Raw genomic sequence first — 19894 nt, forward strand, 5'->3', positions numbered from 1 at the left:
GACCGCCCAGGGTGCGGGTGAGGATCAACTTGGTTGGCAAGGTGGGATAGATAGATAGGGTGGGGAATAGACCCTCCTCTGAGGTCATCAAAGGAGAGACCCTACCCTCGTAAATATCCCCCTTCCACACTATGGCTGGTACCAACATCTCAGGGACAGAGAGAAATGCCAGGACTCAAACATATATCAAACCATCAGGAGGCAGTCTCCTAAGTAGGACAATGTTCATACAAAGCTAAACACAGAAATATAAATGTAGACTAAAGGTTACAAAGAATTTTTCCACTACAACTATTTATCATTTTGTTTGTTTCTTAATCTGCATGGCCCACTCTTCAAATTGGCATCATCAAATTGAGGTCCATCGTCTTTCCAGGTTTTATTATTATTATTATTATTATTTATTTTTTATATTTTAGAGTGTTAAATCTCTTTGGTGGAGTTTCAAACTGGAGTAGGGGGGCACACATAGCTCTGGCTGCAGCAGAACGCGTTGCATCCGTGCCTGGTAGAATTGCCCGATGGTCGCTGACAGGCATGTCTGAACACGTCCAGACTGACTCATACTGTATTTTTTCATATTTTTTTTATGAATCATTTAATCATCACATATTTTCACACATATTAAAACTTAATTATCTTATTTGTGCTTACACTCGCATGTATCACAACCTGTTTTATGTTTATAATCATGTTACAGATCATCTTTTATTATATAACGGTGCTGATAGTGTTTCAGTTGGTCATATACAAACTCCAGTCCACACATTTAAAACTGTATACTCCAATTTTAATGTATGAGTAAATGCTCATCGTGTTATTTATAATTTAACGCAAACGGGTGAGACAAGTTCTGCTCATAAGGGTGTGTGGATCAGCTTAGCCCTGCCTCCCTGCTGGCATCCACACACACACGGACAAAGTTTTGTTTTAGGGGAAACCCACGTTTGGACGTGCAAGTCATCTAAACTGCAGACTACTGTGTTTTTTATTTCCGCTGTGTGACAGGCTGTTAGATCTATTTCGAAAACGCGTCAAAAGTTCGTCTCCATTATCGACACAATCTTCCGACAATAATTCCTCAATCCTGTATCGACGGCCTTTTATCCACACGATCAGCTGAGATCTCATCAAAGTGTCCACGGTGAGTGTCTGTAATGTTCACACTTTGTTTTGTTAATCGGCTGTTTTAAAGAACAGTGCGCACACACCGCCTCAGTGTTCCAAGTGCGCAATTTATCATCGCAGTGAAACCACTGTTTGCAACCCACTATCCTTCAAGAATAAACTTTGATGTGGGCTAAAAACTCAATTCTTGAGTAGAGGTTGTGAGCGTATACCCACTCTGCGGCCTGCAGACTCGACGGCATCCTGGATGACGCGGTGCTTAACGTGACTTAACGTGAAGCTGCAGTGTCATGGACATGTTTCAGTCCTCTTTACAACTCTGCACTGACAAGGATTAAATACAGTAGTCATTCCACGAGTCCCTCTGACCTTATTAAGTGTATTTTACCTATTGGATGGCTTTTAATTGAAATGTCCCCGTTAATAATGTGTGAAAAAAACAAAATGTATCTTTATATCAGAAATGAGCTTATGTTTTCAGTTGACACCCCCTATTTTGTCATATTCCTGGTGGCATTTGATAAAAGTGTACTTGGGATATGGCTTATATAAAATGGAAAAAAAACATATCTGTGCTCTTTTGCACAACCCTGTCACACCTTGTTACTTTTTGGATTATGAACAGTACTGAGAGATTGTGATGGGGTTGTGTTTTTAACACTTTGAAATGATCCAGTTATTTCAATTAATTATTATATTTGATCAATATTCTTATACTACATTGAATATAAGAATGTCCATGTTAAAACTGTGTTCAGAATGATCAAATAATGGCTGGCTTGACCACAGTCACTGTAAAACACATCAGATGTGTGGAGTGTTATCAGCTCATGTTTAAATGTTTCTTTAAATTCACAGATGTCTAATGGCAGAACCATTGTTTTCTTTGACCTGGAGACCACTGATTTAGGTAACATCAACATTACATCTGTTTGTCTGTTGATTTCATTGAGCTTGAAGGGCAACATTTGATCATAAAAACAAAAGGTCCTCTTACTGGATTCTTCCCAGAACTTTCAGTCACATATTGCCTTGTTTAGAGGTAGCACATACAATGAAAATAGAACAGGTTTAAGGATCGACCCTTGTGGACCCCCACATAAAAGAGGAACAGACATATACAACCATTCGAGCGCAGATATACTAACCCAGTTCAGTAATCTATTGATTAAAATGTCATCATCAGTGGTATGAAAGGCAGCAGATAAGTCGAGTAAAACTATAATAGAATATTTCCCTTTATCACCGTGCATAAGAATGTCATTTTTTTTAAAAAGGCTAATTTATTTTTAATTAAAATAAAAAAATTAAAAAAAAGAAGCTAACTTGTTCTTTGGCCAGCATCAAGTGACCATTCAAGGAACTGCACTAAAACTAGGTTTCATTTTACAGACACAGAGGTTACTTCTTGATGAACACATGCCATGCTGCTGAGCCCTTGGTAACCCCCTGTAGCTAGGTCCTAAATAGGGCATGTGGTTGTCTTCTTTCCTGCTAGCCATTTCAGAGTCTCATCTTTCCACCATCTTATGCATGTCTGAACACAGCCATTTACAACCACAAAAAGAAACACACACACACACACACACACATATATATATATACACACACACACATACATATATATATACACACACACATACATATACTGAGTTAATAACAAATTTGAATGATAATGATAGTGGGTGTAAGGAAATCTGATGAGATGGTTAAAAAGCTTCTCAGGAGTTCTTGACTTACAGAGCAGTCATTTTTTAAGCTTCATCAAGGAGAACTGAGATCAGCAGTACAAGGAATCACTTAGTAGATGCCAACCCAGTTCTTTAGGTCATCTCCTGACAGGAAATATTTGACATGAACATGGATCTATAAGGTCTGCTAATTTCCAAATAAAGGTATAAGAAGAAGATATACTTTGTTAATCCCACGACGGGGAAATTTTTACACTCTATTTTTATTTGCATTTTAACCCAGGGAGGTGCCTTGCTCAAGGCACAGTGCCCAGGAGGTGAACTGGCACCTCTCCAGCTACCAGTCCACCTTCCGTATTTGGTCCATGCGGGGCTTGAACTGGCCACCCTCCTCAAGGGCTCGCAGGGCCTGAAGCATATTGAAAGAAAACATAAAGACAAAAGTTACCACTGTTGTGGAATTAATTTTTATAAATTCAAAAAACTAATGAAATAATTCCCCAGAAAATAACAAAACAAAACGGGTTGGAGGTTCCTGGCCAAAACAAACAAATGAGAGAGAGAACACTGAGCCAGCCAACAGCCGTCGCACCCAGCATCCACCCCCAAACTAAACCTGCCTACAACCCACTACATAAATGAAAAGAAAAGACCGAAAACAGGACTACCACCAAGCCAATTCCTTATGGACTGAGCTACTGCCGCCCTAATAATATACTCAACTAAATATGTGTGAGGATCCCATTGGGTGTTAGTTCTAACAGACAGTCTGTTTGTTAGATTTATCTTGACCTTGGTTTCTTTCACAAACTAGAACTGGGAGGCTTGAGTCAGTCCTTATCAGCCCAGCTGCTGTGTGGGGCAACCAAGGAAACAGAGTAGACACAGCATGACATACCCACACATTTGCATGTCTATGAGCCTTGTACTGTATATGTGTTTGGGTGTGTGCATGTAAATGAAAAAAAACTGAGTGAAAATTTTTTTTTTTCCCCTTAAGGGGATTAATAAAGTATTTCTTCTTCATACAATTTCAAACTCTAAACTATCATCTAAAGGTGATGGCTTTCCTGGAATCATCCCCATTACTTTGCACAACATGCTGCAACTGTACGGTTATTTGGAAATTAACAATGATGTCATGATGAGTGTAAAAGTCAATAAAAGAATGTGGAGAGGGGGTTTGCCTCCAGAACCAAAAATGTGAGCTGATTTCACAGTAGAGCTTGATAGCTGAAAGCTCTGGCTCCCATTCTACTTTTGGAGACTAGAGGAGAGCGCAGTGTTCTAGTAGGGTAATAGAGTACTTTGAGCTCTTTAAGATATGATGGTGTCTGACCATAAAGTGCTTTGTAGGCGAGGAGAGAATTCTATTTTGGATTAAGATGGCAGATATTAGTAGAGAAGACTTTGGCAAAAGAAAAGAAAATAACATCGGCAGACACAGCAAAAGAGGTTGATTGTGGCCAGTTTGAAGAAAGATGTGAGAGTAACTATAGTTTTTTTTTTCTCTGACAGAAGAATTTAAAGAGTGAATCAACTAATTGAACAATCTATGAAGACGTTTTAATTTTTTTTTCAAAAAGTAAAAATAACTTAAATAAATAAATAAATGAAAATTTTAATTCAACAATAACTACTTTCTTGCAATTTTGGGTCCCAGATCTGCTAACGCTACTGTGGTGTGTGGTATGGTGTGTACTATATTGTTGTATTTGTTGATTGTGTTACTTATAATAATTTTTTTTTGTCCACATCCAAAAATCAAACAAGCGTAACAACACAAGAAGCCTTGTCCATCTCCTGTTCTGGCATGACACCGGCTCTGCTCTCGGTCAGCATCCGCCCACACCTGTGCCTGAAAACCTCCTCTTCCTGTTCGTCCAAACACGCAGTTTACTTTACTGTCCACCAGGAAGCTTGGAGGACATCAGAAGGAAAGCCAGAAATCATTTTCTCCATGAAATATGATCCAGTTTCACCAAAATCAGTGAAATAGTTGGTGGTGTTTGAGTCTTGCGGGTGATTGTACCCGGAGCACAAAGTAGTGCAAGAACAGGGTGCAGAGTAGAGACGACACAGAAACCATTAAAATGATTTCAGATTTGTTATTTTATGGGCAAAAAGTTACACAATGTTGCTTTAAGATGCAAGCATCACAATCCAGCCATTGCTCCGGGCTAAGAAATAGTCCAGCACATAACCCGTCTTTAAACCACAGCTTGACATTGGCAAAGAGACATTAATTAAAGTGTTAATTAGTGAGCTTTAATGGTGCTGATAGGTGGAGCAGCTGCTGACAAATTTACATTGTTGATGAAAATAGGTTTTATGATTTAAATATTTTAACTGTGTTTATTTTATTTTCTCTTATCCTCCTTGAATCCATCTCTTCTCCACTTTCAGACGTCGACTGGTGTCACATCATCCAGCTGTCAGCCGTCTGTGGAAAGAGAAAGTTTAATAAGTTTATCCTCCCTCACCGCACCATCAGTCCGGGTGCCTCAAGCATCACAGGCTTCACCAAAAGGCATGGCTGGCTGTATCGCTATGGGGAACCAGTTGACACCATCTCTCTTTTTGATGCTCTCACCTCCTTCATAGACTTTCTTTACTCCTTCCGCCGCCCTGTGATTCTGGCAGCCCACTATTCAAGGCGGTTTGATGCTGTTGTGCTCACCAGAGTGCTGAAAAGGTTCTCCCTCTGGCAAGACTTTCAGCAGATGGTGTCTGGTTTTTTGGACACTATAGAAGTAAGCAGGGATCTATTTCCTTATCTGCGCCGTCATTCTCAGCAGTATTTAGTCTGGTACTTCCTGGGAGTTACCTACAACGCTCATGATGGACTAGAGGACGCTGTGATGCTGAAGAAGCTGTTCAACACATGGAATCTTGACAGATGGTATATCTCCGACTTTATCTTCAGCATGTCTTAATTTCACTACTACTGAAAAACAAAAACATCAACTCAATCTTGCCTCAAAGAAAGTTGTAGTTGCAGTTGTTTTGTTTTGTTCTCACCATGTGTCATCAAGTTGTTGGACAGACTTATAGATTTCTTGTAATTGGAGACAAATAATGTATGTTCCACCCCAAACTCACAGATATGTCATTTTCACTCTGTATAATGCTTTATGTTATTTAGCTTTGTCTGTAACATGTCTTATATAAATGTTATACTCTTTCTCTGGTAAATTTTAGCACTGTTTTTTTTCTATTCCTCCATTAAACTTCCATTTGAATCTTCTAGACTACTTTTTTCTTTTTTTTATCGTTTGCACCAATTTCAAATCCCTCCATAGAGTCGCCTCAGTAGACCAGTATGCAATGCAGCAGGTGACAGGTGATATACAGGAGACTTAACCATTCACACCTATGGGCAACGTCAAATGCAAAGCCGAGTATTCAGAGAGAACCCACACAACATGCAAACACACAGAAAAGGGTTATAACCTCTGCCGCACTGTGCTGCCTGTTGAGGAAATCACTAAGATGAGAGAGGCGAGTGTAAGTGGATCTATTAACAGGGTTGGTTGCTCTCTCTTAAAACTGTTTAAGTATGGATGAACCTTGACATCTACAATCAAATTACTACAAAACATGACAAAACAGGCCCTAACTAAGAACAGTTACAGATTTGTAATCTGAAATAATGTGTTTTTGATATTTTCATGGAATCTTTGTAATGTAAATTTTACTTATTTATATTTTGCCATTTTGTCATGACATACATTTCCTACAACTTAATTGAACTGTACATAGTTTTTATCTATTTCTCATTTATGTAAAAACTTTTCTTTCTTTTTTTTTTACTTTTACTTTTTATATAGTTTTCTATTTGTAAAATCTTAGCACAGGTTTAGTTTATTTGCATGTTTAACCTCTTTTCACATATTTATTCAAATTTAGATTCATCTATACAAAAAGGGAAATGAGCAATACAACTAATGTAGGTTATACATTTGATTTATAGATGTGGGATTGTGCAGTAATTTAATCAAATCACATCTTTTGGAATGGGATGATTACAATCACAGTGATCAATCATGTTTTGTTGTTTTCCTGTGGAGGGCAGCACTCTACTTGGGACGCTTGTATCTGAATCATATTTCAGAAGAAGAAAAGATTCTGCGCTTGCGCAAATCTGATGACAGAAGTTGAGCTTTTGTTTTGAAAAGTCTTGATATCCGGTCTGCGCACGCAGATATTTGAAAACATACGGAGGGAACGGTGAAGTGTTTACCGAGCACCGGCAGGAAGGTGAGCACGCACTGCTGCTGTCTTTGTCTCGTTTATTTAACAAACCTTCGCTGTCAGGATTCAGTGACGTGTGTCGAACAAACAGTGGCCGTGCAGACGGGATGCAAACATCCGAGTCACACCGCGCAGACAAGTCTCAACAGTCGCTGGTTTTCTTCGACTTAGAGACAACTGGACTGGGTAAGAGTATTTCACCTGTCCTCTGCTGCTTTGGGACTTATTGAAGACAAAATGTAATGCTAATAATAACAAGAAAGTTTGCATTATTTGTCATGTGTTTTGATTCTCACGAGCTGAGTTCGAGTTCACGGCGTTCCCGCGCGTCCTGTAGGCAGTAGACATTTTAATACATTTTTTAATAATTAGATATTCAGTTTGAAACACGACTGTGGGGGGATAAGATGTGCGCAACACTCATAACCTGCAGCTCCCACTAGCTCCTGTTAATCTGTACGACCTGACACTTCATCATTAAAAAGGAGGAGGACTAAAGCAGGGCTTAAATGTGTCAATACTAGGTCTGACTGTTTTCTGTTGTTGTTTTTACCAAGTTCTTATGAAATAACACAGGTGTTATCAATTATACTAATTAAGGTTCAGTTCCATTTAGCTCACACAGAGTCAGCGTGCTGTTGTGATGCGTGTGGACTTACTGGAAAGTCTCTGCTGCACTAAATGGAACTGAACCTTAATTATACTTAATTAGTATAATTGGAAACACCTGCGCTGTGGATGCTTTGAAAAAGGTCTGTTAAGAAAAACCCTGACCCCCTAACTGTTTCAACTCTAACTTCATTGGACAGCGGGTACTTAGGCAACAAAGGCAACAGTTTCACTGTTAAGATAAAGAAAGCCTACTACTTAGATTATTTCTTGTTCTCTGTTAGATATGACTTGGCCAATGGGGCAGAAATGTTTGATATCATCTTTGTATTGCTTGTCAGTTTGTTACAATAACTAACTATACATACATACACTGTGAGACCATATAAACTTTGCTGTAGTCAGAGGTTTTTGCGGTCATATTTGGTTTTATTATGATCAATGTGATACAATAGTTTGATTTCTAAGGCATTTGAATTAGTTGAATTATCAAAAAACATTGTTGTGGCTATTATCAATTAACAGTTTATTGACATACCATATCTTCACATATTGTAATCTTTTCGAATATTTCCCATTTGCTGCTTTCACATTCAGAGTTCCCCTGAAGCGGATGATTCACTGCCTTTCTCCGTGTTTTATTCCTCCAGGTCAGAGTTGTGAGATCGTCCAGCTGGCTGCAGTGAGTGGAGGCCACTCACTCAACCTTTACATCATCCCTCGGTGTCGAATGCAGCGAGGAGCTTCCAAAGTGACTGGCTTCAGGGTCCGCAGACGGAGACTGTACCTCCATCGACAACTAGTCCTTACCAACTCCCTGCGAGAGGTCCTGGTCTCCTTCATAGCTTTCCTTCAAATGCTCGGGCGCCCACTTGTCGTTGGCCACAACATTCGCCGCTTCGACTGTCCACTGCTGGCTCGAGCTCTCGATGAGCTGGACCTGAGAGCAGAGTTTGAGTCATCCGTCTCAGGCTGTGTTGACACTCTACCACTGGCTCGTGAGATGCTGAAGGGCCAATGCCTTAAGAGTTTTCGGCAGGAGAACCTGGTCAGGGAGCTGCTGGGTGTGAACTACAAGGCCCATGATGCTTTGGAGGATGTGCGGGCGTTACAGGCACTGTACGGTGTGCTTCAGCCCACACCAGAGTTGATCTGCAAACACAAGTTTACTCTAGACACTATGGAAAACAAACCAGCTCCTTTATCTAAAGTGCCCTGTAAGATACCAGAACAGCGCCCCCTGTGGGAGCACTTCAGACATACAGTGACAGTCACAGAGAGCAAAGCAGAGGAACTTCATGAATTATGAAACTCAATAACATTTACATCAGAAATAAATACTGTAAACAAATGAGACTAAACCACAGGAGACTGGCAGCCTTCACCAGCCTGTATGGTGCATCTTACATGTGAAACACACTGAAGTCAGTTTCCTTGCTCGCGGAACAAATGACAAACTGCCTGGAAAAACTCACTTAAAGCATCCTTTTCAAAGTACAGACAAACTCCAGCAACAGTTTGTGGAAGCTTTTGAAAGGTGAGGGAGGCGTATGGAGACAATGCATGCACATCTGGATGGTGTACAGTACTATTTCAGCCAGATGCAGTGTTCAGATTGGGGTGTGATGCGTTGCTCCTCAGCCAAAGACTTCCTTGTTTGGCTTTGTCAATCTTACCTGCATGCTTCAGTCTGGTAACAATAAACAGCTGGCATCTCTTTGTCCACATGAGTATGTCTCAACAAATATTCACACGTATGTGTGATTATATATAAATGGTTAACATGTTATGTAGGCAAATTTTCAAATAATTCATTAATGTGAAACTGTGCTGACTGTTTTCCTTCTGTATACAGAGTTTGGCTACTGATTGTGAATTAAATGAATTCAAGGTTCTGATGACAGTTCTATTTATTTAAATCTGCTAATAAATATATATTTTATTCCCACAGTGTTTGATAAATATGTGAATGTTTCAAGTAGGGCTGGGACATATGGCTGAAATTTATCAGTGAGATCTCCCCTCTACATCTCACTATGTCTAATTATACATAAAATATTCAAATGGAGGTTTGATGCAATAAACACTTATCACAATGCACAACATTAATTTAAGCTGAGTTAAATCATAACAAGTCACATGTTACCGTATTGTACAGTACAAAGTCCAAATAAATATTTTTTTGTAGTCGATCTTTAAACAGCTATGAGTTATCAGGTAACATTACCCTTAATGTGTTAGTTTTTTAACACAAAGAACGAATTATTAAAAATAATGAGGCGTTCATACCATGTAGTAACAGAACAAGGCTTTATTAAACCACTTTGACACACATGTTCTCTGCAGTCCCAGGCTACAGCATCACCATAATCAAAAATGCATAACCATGCCTTCATTAGAGAAATATTCCAAGAAATGTTCTCACCATAGTTAAATAAAATGTGAAAGGTGAAACAGTGTGGCCTTCAGAATTATGTGCATTTGAAGGACATGAGTTAAACATGAAAAAAAATTGTACAATGATTTCTGTGCAAAGTCCTGGACGTACAGTGTTAAAATGAACTAAGGTAACTAAAAACAATATCAGTAACAAAGATGTGAAAGACAAAACGGATAAATTAAAATCAGTCACCATTGGAAACATTTTTTGACCTCTACAAGATTCTAAATTAAACGTGTTGAAAAGACGGCAAACAGGTCGTTGTGAAAAATAACTTTGATTTTAGACAGACAGAAGGAAGAGATTGAGGTAATGGTTCTTTAATCAAAACGATGCGGTGATTTGAACTATTAACAACCTTCTATTTCTTAATATTCTCCCACTTTCAACGATCTGAGAAAAACGACAGACAACTAAATGTTAAGTGCATCCATATTAAAGATCAACCTACATCACTGACGTGGTCATGACGTAGGCAAAAGCATTACCCACGTTGGCTCAATTCACTGTAGTCATTCAAGTCAAACTGTTTAGAGAAATATTTACTGGTATGTTGGCAGGCTCATCGAGCATTCATTCTCAAATATTTGATTCAAGATGACCTATAAAAAGTGTCGCAACAAGACCACTTCATAACTGAGTTCAGATTGACCCTGGTGTGAACCGGAAGAGTTTGCACCATACTGAATATCTAGTTGCGATATTATTGGACATGCTGGAAAGTGGTCACCATAAAAGAGTTTAGTGTAAAGACAAAACGTGACCTGCAGATGTCATAACGTCACGCATTGATGAATCATTACAAACAAGAAAACATGCAAAGTCTGAAAAATTTGGCTTCAAATACTCAGAAATACAGATATGATGACTTCTGTAGTACTATAAAATTGAACGCAGCATTTTGTTGTACGACTGTACAAGACGACGTGGACGTGTAAACCGGCTTGGGTCATAATAGTTTGTGTGTCAAGCAGCGGTAGTGCATTTTCAATCATATAGAACCTGGAGTTTGAATCAATATGCATTCCTGATTCCCACGCTGTCGTGCATCATGGGATGAAGATAGTTAGAGGCCCTTTTTGCTTGCTCCCATTTTGTTTTTATGTTTTTTTCATTTTTAATTCATGATTGTACATTACTTTGAGGAGAAGTTTCCAGACCGTAAACATGCGCTGGTAACAGTAAGTAAAGCAGTAATACTTTTCCAAGGTCGACTTCACTGTGATTAACGTAGCTCGCACGTTATCACAGCCGAGGGCCTCTCCAGTTTTACTGCTCGAAATCAAGCATGCACAGGCATCTCAGAATTACACTACATACTCTCAACTGTCCATATACTACCAATGGATTTTTCCCAGAGGAGGATCTTCACTTGTTCGAGTTAAACTAAAATGATAAAACAGGTAGTTGCACCAGTGATAACAGACATGCTCAGTCCTCAACAGCGTGGTACTGTAGCCATACAAAGCAGTGAGTGGTGGTGTACTCACCAGTGTAAACATATCCCCTACCCTGCTTCAGTGCTGTTTGAATAAATCAGTTTGTGTCATCTTTATCTGGGATAGAAGAACACACAGCTGGAATTATCAGGAATAAAAAGGAGAAATGTCAGAAATGCTGAAGGGCAACTAGTAAAAAAACTAATTGTGCATGAACAAGGTTTTTAGGTCTGTTTGCAAGCTTTTTCCAGACTTACACATACACTCCTCACTTCATTAGATACACCTGTACAATGTAATCCGTCACAGCTTTGACATGAAGTCTACTTGTACAAAGCTTCAAGATATCTACTTTATGGCAAAGGATTAGAATACAGAGAGAACCTGCTCTATATGTAAAGTGTCAAGTCATAGCTTGTTAAGAACAGTTATGACTCAGCACTATATTTTTTGTTGCCGTGGCACCGTGGTTTGCAGTAAGCAGGAAGTGGGTGAGAGGAGGATGTTAGCAAAGTTGACATCCTTCATGAAGAACTCCTCTTACCTCCTGTGTGAGACTGTGGAGGCCTTAAACAGCTCCTTCATTCCAACAGCTGGCAGACTCTTCAACACCAGCATGACTTCATCACTTTTTTACTTATGAGTAATTTATTATCAGTCTTGTGTGCACGTGCTGCTGTGACAAGGCAATTTGTCCAATGTGGAATGATTAAAGTCAATCTTATCTTACAAATAAAATTGAATTGTTTATTATGGAAGGCGTAGTGGGTGGTGGTGTTATACTGGATGGTGATATTTTGGCTCCTGAACATCATTATCTTTGTGAAGGCAGAATTTACAGCACAGCTGCTTTGTGGGATCACATTAGATTGTACAGGTGTGCTTAATGAAGTGGCTGGTGAATGTATGGCTACAAGTCAGTGTGCTACAGTTCCCTTTTTATACATATAAAAAACATATTCTATGTTTTTTAGTATCTAGTGTATCTACTAAGGTCAAGAACAAACATTTTCATCATAAGCCTCATCTGGAACCTAGCAACAGTACTTTGCACTTTTTTTATATTAGGTCCAGTTCAGTGTTGTGGACATATTTTTGCTTTTTATTCTTAGCATGTGTCCTCTGTGCAGCACCTATGAAGAATCTGAGATCTGCTTTTTCTACAAGATGTAATCGCACCACTACAGGTAAAAAAAAGAAAAGAAAGTTCAATAGTTAAAATCAGTTAAAATCCAGCAGCCATGGATTACTGCTGGACTTTAAAGCTAAGGAACACTGCTGCAGGCGAGACAGCAGTCGGCAGGTCGAGTTAAGGTTGGCATTGGGGAGGGCAGCGGGCACAGACGGGCATCAACACACCTCTGAAAGCTTCTTTAGCAAACCTAAAAGTGCACAGCAATCATTGGGCACAATCCATAACACGGTGTAAGCCTTTCTGAGTCAAACCAGAGGAAAACAAACACGGGTAGTAAATAAGCTTTCACACATAGCCACACACTCACAGCTACTACAGGAGGCAGCAGGCTCGGAACATGTTCATCCCCGACTGGGAGGTGATGTGCAGGGAGACGCTCTCATTGGCCGAGACAAACAGGACACTGCCCCGCCTCAGCATGACGTCAGAGAGGGCGGCGGCAGAAGTTGCCGTGGCATCGCCTCCGATAACCAGGAGGATGCTGGCACTGTCGACCGGAGCAACGGTGTACTGCTTCACTGAGGCTGGTACCTGCAGGAGGGACGGGAGGCTGTTTCTGTGTGCAACTTAAGATTTTAAGTACAGTAATTTAAAGTTTTATTATACCAGTCAGTCTGTTAGCTTCTGTTCACATGCATGAGTGTAACAGATATTTTGATAATGTTCTAAGTCTAACAGTGAATTATGAGACAAGATACATTAGCAGATGATTCAAGCAGGACAAAGTAACATGGACTAACCTTTAGGCAGCTGTCACATTTCATTTGTCCAAATGATAACATCTATAGTTAGATGTCTTTAAATATGCCTCTTCTATAGTTAACTGAGATTTCCTACCTGTATCCTCATGACGGTGAAGTCTGGCACTGGGGGGTCGTACAAGGACACGCAGGGGTCTGAAGCATCCTGGACACACGGGAAGATTTTGGAAGTGGCGGGAGCAGGGCTGTAGCTCAGCATCTCGCACAGCGTGTTGACATCAATGTATTTGGGTGTCAGGCCAGCCCTCACCGTGTTGTCTGAGCAGGCCATGCACTCGATACAGTCTGGACGTGAATGGACAGACAGAGAGTTTTAAACAAGCAGAGCCGTCAGCTGACTCACCTTCAAATGGAAAAATCAATCCTCAGATACTCTTATGACGAGATGTTAAACGCATTACACAAGTTACTTCATCTCCTCCACCTCCTCCACCTGCCTTATCTACTTCTACGGTTTCACTATTCACAGACTGCCTTTTGACAACGTGTGTAAACTTACACTTAAATGTGGAATGGATATGTGGTTGGACAGGAACAGTGATACCAAAGGCAAGACTTACAATTTAAAGATAAAAGTGAACACGCATGCACGCATACACACACACACACACACACACACACGCACACACACGCACACACACACACACACACACACACACGCACACACACACACACACACCTCTTGTGGCTGTAGAGCCTCTCTGAGTATGTTTGTGACAACAAAACTTTTTCAATATTTGGTGCTTTGTTGCTTGTCACAACTTCATCAATGCTTGTTTTTGCTTACTGAGTAATTCATTTAAAATAAAATCTAATTTTCTAGTCACAGATGGCTGGGTCCAGTTCCTGCTGCAGAAAACTCTCATGAGAGCAACGCGTGTATTAATTGGCAGCTAAAAGTAGTCTCAGTGAATGCTCTATTTATTTCTGTTTGAGTAATGTTTGCTAAAAACTACAGTATCCAGCTGGTTGAGTATCTACTGTGTCTTTTGAAAAATGAAACTTTATATTTGTGGCCCTGGGGCATGGGACACAGTGCAGACACACTAACACATTGTTCCTTTTTGGCTTTTCATGGGATTGGTCAACACTATAAAAAAAAATATATATATTAATGCCAGCATTATCATTTAATACTTCATCTGCTGCTTCTCGGTCATACAGGAACACTGGAGCAACAATGTAGGAATTCAGGTACATTCTACTGTTATGCTTCAGCTCGGATAACATCTGGAGCACCAAATCTCACGAATATAAAAAGGTAACAGCTTCATCTGACCTCCGTAAAGGTAAGCATGCGGCTCATTGGCTCCCAGGAACATGGCCTGGCCTGGCTCCAGGGTCATGTGGTTAAGGAAGTAGATGGAGAAGCAGCCAATGTCTCCGGGGTACTGGGAGTGGAGGCGGAGCAACAGGTCGCCGTTGCTGCTTGATGTGTCCTTCCCTGCAGCACCTGCACATGTAATAAATATCCATGTGTGATTATGTTTTCTTATTTTAAGGGTCTCTAGTTGAAGGATCAGAATATGTATATATGTATGTGATTTTGGTGCCTCCTGGTGGTGGCATCATAGAAAGATATGCACAGTGCTACTGCCTCGCCTTGAGAACAGCAGCACATGCAGCAGACTGCAGCATTTTAACCATGAGGAACAGTGTGACAGAGCCTATTATTATAGAAATCTGGCTTAAATTCAATGAATGTTTTGTTATTTCACTACCGTTACTGCTTCATGAAATGTTACCTCATTCAGTGTTTTAACTTTAAACTTGTGAGAATGCTAACCCTCCTTTTTAGGTTCACTTGTGTCACTTATTGAGAAAGCCTCTCGTGGTCAGACTGCATTAGAGCATGCAACAAAGAAAAGCACATAAAATACTACATTTCTACACACATGCAGTGTTTGACTGGTAAATGTTAATGAAAACAAACTGAATCAAAGCAGCATATTTGTATTTGTTTTCTGCTGTTTGGAGCTCCCCTCGCAGCCTCCTTACCCTCTTCGGTGACTCTCTTGACCAGCATGTTGAGCTGATCTACGAACACCTTCTTCTCGCAGTTCATCATCCTGGTGAAGCACTTCTTCAGCACCTGGCTGGTTTGAACCGCATCTCCCATGCTGCACTGCAGCTCCTCAGCTGCCTCGTTTCCCACCAGAGCGCGGAACTCCGGGACAGCTGATGGACACACAAATGCACATGGTATGTTTTTATTACCCTCAAACTACTTTACTTTCTTGACCCTGCGGGACTTTGAGACTCACATGTAAGGAATCCCAGGATCTCCTCCACTGGTCTGAAGCCACAGAGTCCCTGGAAGCGGGTCAGAGCGATGGCCATCTCCGGCTTGTGGTTGTTGTCTGGATAGTGCTCCGGAAACTGAGCATGAAGACGAGCCGCTAATTCCTGACCAAACCATAATGTCATAAAAGAAAGAGGGTAACTAAAGAGGGCAGGCAGAGTACCAAATACACAGAAAATAAATGCAGCCAAGCCTAAAGTATCAGCCTTTTAAGTCCAGGGATGCTTCTGAAAATCTGGTGCCTACATTACCCATAATAACCACCGACAGTAGTAATGGCTAATTAATATAGCCTCATTTTTAAAACTTGACTCTGACTCAAGTGACATCACTCGAGGAGATTTATCAGACCTTTCCTGTCAGCTCTCTCTACACATGTAGTAGTCCTCAACACCTTTAGACAGGTTTTTGCTGCCATTTCAGGTTTAGTCTTTAGTCACATTGTACTCATTTTTATCCTTCATAGCTTTTGTTTTCCTTTCTGCCAAATTATGAATAAAATGTTAAAATGAATTTAGTTTTGAAGCTTTCTTGTTTACATTTAATGTATTCAAACAGAAAAATCTAGTTCAGTGTGTGTGTGTGTGTGTGTGTGTGTGTGTGTGTATGTGTACTCACTCTGTTGGGATGAGCCTGTATGGACAAGGCTGTGTTGACAGAGAGGACTTTGAAGAGGAAGGGCAGCTGTCCGTGGAAGGTGTCTTTGACCTTGGAGCCCAGGCTGGCAGGGAAGTGAGCGATCCACTGACCCAGTGTGGTCTGTGCGATCCGGTTGTCTTTAATCTGGGCATCACCTTTTGGGTGAGCACCCATCCACAACTGGAAGACACAGCAGAGATCACGTCAACAGAATGTAATACTGGAATTTCAAAATACTCTTTGTATTAATGGGCTGAAGAAGACGTAGACATGTGTCTTCTGAGAGAAAGCTTCTGCTGTCATACACTTACATTTACCTAATGCATCTCATGCTGTAATCCAAAGTGATTCATGCTCAGTGAGAAAGGAGCAATCCTAACCATGTCACTCATTAAACTACTGTGCATGAGAGGGTTACTCTAATGACTTCAATGTAAATGAAGATACTATCTCTCAAGGACACACACACACACATGTTGGTGGACAAACACTGTAGCCGTGAGGCTCAGATATGCAACCTTCATAGTCCAGGCTTTCCTCTGTAACCCGGGTCATGATTACAGTCTCTGCACTATTCCAATAAAATTCTGTCAATGATTTATAGTTATGTGCTTTTCGATCTAAAGGAAACTTCCAGTGTATTAACATTAGTGCCCGACTGACACTTCTTGTTTTGGCCCATATATGCAAAGTTTCTTACTCCATAATATCGGTATGAGCCCCAGAATTCCAGTATCAACGGGGCTCTTAACATGTTGCTGCTTTTTGAGTACAGTCTATCAATTTGCATAAAGACAGACACTCAAGGGTCATAATTATGTGTCACTTAACAACAGTGCTAATAATAGGACACATAACTGTTAGACCAACATGTCGCAGACATGCTTAATGATAATCCACGTGCTGTAATGTAGGATTAATCATCCATACCGCCCTCTGACTATAAGCATGAAACCTCAGATGACCGTGGCGTGTGACATGAATGTGTCTTGTGATACGTGAAAATGTCACCACAGCCATAGCCTGAACTAATGACCTTCACAACAAACTCTGCAGAGCCACTGTGCCTAAATAAGGAAAGACTTACGAAAGGCATGGAGGGAACAAGGCCCTCTGCCAAGACACGGAGGAACAACATGAAGCATCTTTGTACTGAGGCAGATTGTGAAGAACACTGGAGAGCCAAGATCTTATCATGCCAACCATAAGTGTTACAATCTGTGTCTTTATCCTAAGAAAATATTTTGAAGTCAAATTTACATTTCAGGAAAATTCTCATCCAACTTTGACAATAAACTTGTATCTCTGTTTTTTTAAAACACCATACTCCTCTGATGACTGTTCTGACTTCACTTATGCTTGTTCATGTTCACACATCTTATATATGCATCCTCAAACTTCCATTACATATTGCCATAATAATGTATCCAAATCTTAATATCAGGAAAGCATTAACTAATTATAAACTGTCTTTCTCTAGATGCAGCCAAGACATTTATGCATGCCAGGAGAATTCTACATGGTTGGGCCCTCCTCCATGACATGACTGTGTTCACTTTTGTTTGGAGAACTCTGGAAAATCCACAAGAATATCTCGTAGAGATAACGACTGTACCGCACTCTTTATGGCAGTGTGCTTTATCCGTGAACGCCAAAACTCAGAACGTCCTGCCAGGACATGAAGAGTTGTAGTTTTAGACGTAACTTTCATTTCAAATTAAAGAATCAAACCCAAGTCTGGCTCTGTATTTGATTTCTTTTGCCCGGTGTACTAATATAAATAGCTTTTAATTGTCTAACATACGCATGGTGCTGACACAGTTTGTGTGTGTGTCTTTTGTATTGTGTGTTATGTCTTGTTTGTCTAGTTTATCTAGTTTGACTACTGCTGTTGGCTGTCACTGACCTGCCCGGGACCCTGCAGATGAAAACTCTTGTGCAATGGATCAGATGGTAACTTTAATTTTTAATATTGAGCATGGCCCCTTAGAAATAAAATAATAGTTACAACACCTCCCATTCGCTCTTTGAGTATGGGGGTTAAGTGTAATGACATAAAGCAGTAATAATCTTACCTCTGCGTAGGGCTTGCCTTCCTCTATGACAGCGAGCGGGTCTCCACCGACCACCAGTTTGGCCACCTCGCTGTCCACACCAATCTTCCCCCATGCATAATTTTGCACAGCACAGGTCAGAGGAAACACTGAGGAGGGAGCACATTTAGTGTGTTCATTTCAAAGACTAAAAGCAAATACAGGAGTGACTCCGGTATATTCCACTGGCCTCATTATAAAACAGTGGAACCGGGGAAGCAGATTCCGCTGGGGATACATTTTTTGGCAGTACACCGACCAGCTGACGATGCAGCGTTCATTGACAGAAACATACACAGTAAGCAGGTTTCCATTTGCGATGGACTGAGTCTGTTCGCCGCTTTGAATCAAATGTGCACTTGTCGTATGACTGCAGACATTTAATACGTGGCCAAAAGGCCATGCTACGTGTTATTCCACAGTGGTGCTAACAGAGCCGCTTCAAACAGTATCCGCTCCCCATCAAACAAACACAACGCCGGCTGAATTAAAGATGCGGAGGCTCGGCGACGCCCTCTCGTCGTGTGTATAACGTGTGTCAGGTATCACGTAACATACATGAACCGTGGCGCCGTGAGCTGGCTGAATGTTTGCCGGCGGAAGATGATTAGAAACAGTTAAGAAGGAGAAAATCTCACTCACCTCTCACTTCCTCCATGACTGCGACGTCGGCTGTCAGAGCGCGAGTGACGTCATGACTCGACCAATGGCTTCATTGAATTTTTTTTCCACTCTGTAGGCTATCAGGTTAACGTGACGTTAGTTTAATGTTAGTTTAATGTTAACGTGACGTTAGTTTAATGTTAGTTTAATGTTAACGTGAAAATAACGTGACGTTAGTTTAATGTTAACGTGAAAATAACGTGAAGTTAGTTTAATGTTAACGTGAAAATAACGTGACGTTAGTTTAATGTTAACGTGATGCCTTTCACCATTTTATCTTAATTTATTTATCATTATTTATTGTCATTACTTTTTTCTATTGCCTTTGATGTGGTTTTACATAATATTACTATAGAAAGAGGCCTCTGATGTAATGGTGTATTGAATTCTACTGCAGATTATTGCCTGGGGAGAGGAAAAACTGCACACTCTGTGTAAATAATTAATAAATTATGATAAAAATGCTATAACGCCCGTCCATGGTCACTAAACTCAGCTGTTTCACTCATATCCTTAAAACACCCCGAGAATTGAATATTTCACTTGTAGCAATAGACACATTTTTAAAAAGGAATGGTCAAAATCGATGCAGCAGGGGTCAAAATATCGTTTTTCTTCAGTCCTATGAGTCAAGCCTTAAAAACACTGTATCCTACACTTCCAATAATACACCTCAGTAA

The 19894-nt window shown here is 40.4% G+C and overlaps 2 protein-coding genes across 3 annotated transcripts; one reads left to right on the plus strand and one right to left on the minus strand.

Annotated features, from left to right (window-relative positions):
* The first annotated feature begins 6972 nt into the window (after positions 1 to 6972).
* LOC104932121 (protein PML) lies at positions 6973 to 9630 on the plus strand. 2 transcript variants are annotated; one of them, XM_027287678.1, is made up of 3 exons: positions 6973 to 7079; positions 7165 to 7259; positions 8333 to 9630. In XM_027287678.1, exons 2-3 carry the CDS (start codon positions 7181 to 7183, stop codon positions 8989 to 8991), a joined length of 738 nt encoding a protein of 245 aa, XP_027143479.1. In that variant the 5' UTR covers positions 6973 to 7079; positions 7165 to 7180; the 3' UTR covers positions 8992 to 9630. The 2 variants fall into 2 exon arrangements, with proteins under 2 accessions (XP_027143479.1, XP_010745586.1); XM_010747284.3 differs by having other exon boundaries at positions 6986 to 7259.
* A 345-nt stretch (positions 9631 to 9975) lies between these two features.
* mpi (mannose phosphate isomerase) lies at positions 9976 to 19316 on the minus strand. The gene is made up of 8 exons (XM_010747283.3): positions 19194 to 19316; positions 18534 to 18661; positions 16438 to 16638; positions 15782 to 15923; positions 15516 to 15695; positions 14797 to 14970; positions 13594 to 13802; positions 9976 to 13287 (listed from the first exon to the last, which is right to left on the minus strand). Exons 1-8 carry the CDS (start codon positions 19207 to 19209, stop codon positions 13069 to 13071), a joined length of 1269 nt encoding a protein of 422 aa, XP_010745585.1. The 5' UTR covers positions 19210 to 19316; the 3' UTR covers positions 9976 to 13068.
* Positions 19317 to 19894: the final 578 nt, after the last annotated feature.

The sequence above is a fragment of the Larimichthys crocea genome, chromosome XIV (assembly GCF_000972845.2).
Source record: "Larimichthys crocea isolate SSNF chromosome XIV, L_crocea_2.0, whole genome shotgun sequence".
In the NCBI taxonomy this organism is placed as follows: Eukaryota; Metazoa; Chordata; class Actinopteri; family Sciaenidae; genus Larimichthys; species Larimichthys crocea.

What these genes read in the sequence shown, in the direction of transcription:
- LOC104932121 (XM_027287678.1), top strand. Translation starts at nt 7,181, where the DNA reads ATGCAAACATCCGAGTCACACCGCGCAGACAAGTCTCAACAGTCGCTG. An exon ending in CTTAGAGACAACTGGACTGG is followed by an intron (nt 7,260 to 8,332) that starts GTAAGAGTATTT and finishes TTATTCCTCCAG; the next exon opens with GTCAGAGTTGTGAGATCGTC.
- mpi (XM_010747283.3), bottom strand. An exon ending in GATCCTGGGATTCCTTACAT is followed by an intron (nt 15,696 to 15,781) that starts GTGAGTCTCAAA and finishes TGTGTCCATCAG; the next exon opens with CTGTCCCGGAGTTCCGCGCT. An exon ending in TCACCGTCATGAGGATACAG is followed by an intron (nt 13,288 to 13,593) that starts GTAGGAAATCTC and finishes TCCCTCCTGCAG; the next exon opens with GTACCAGCCTCAGTGAAGCA.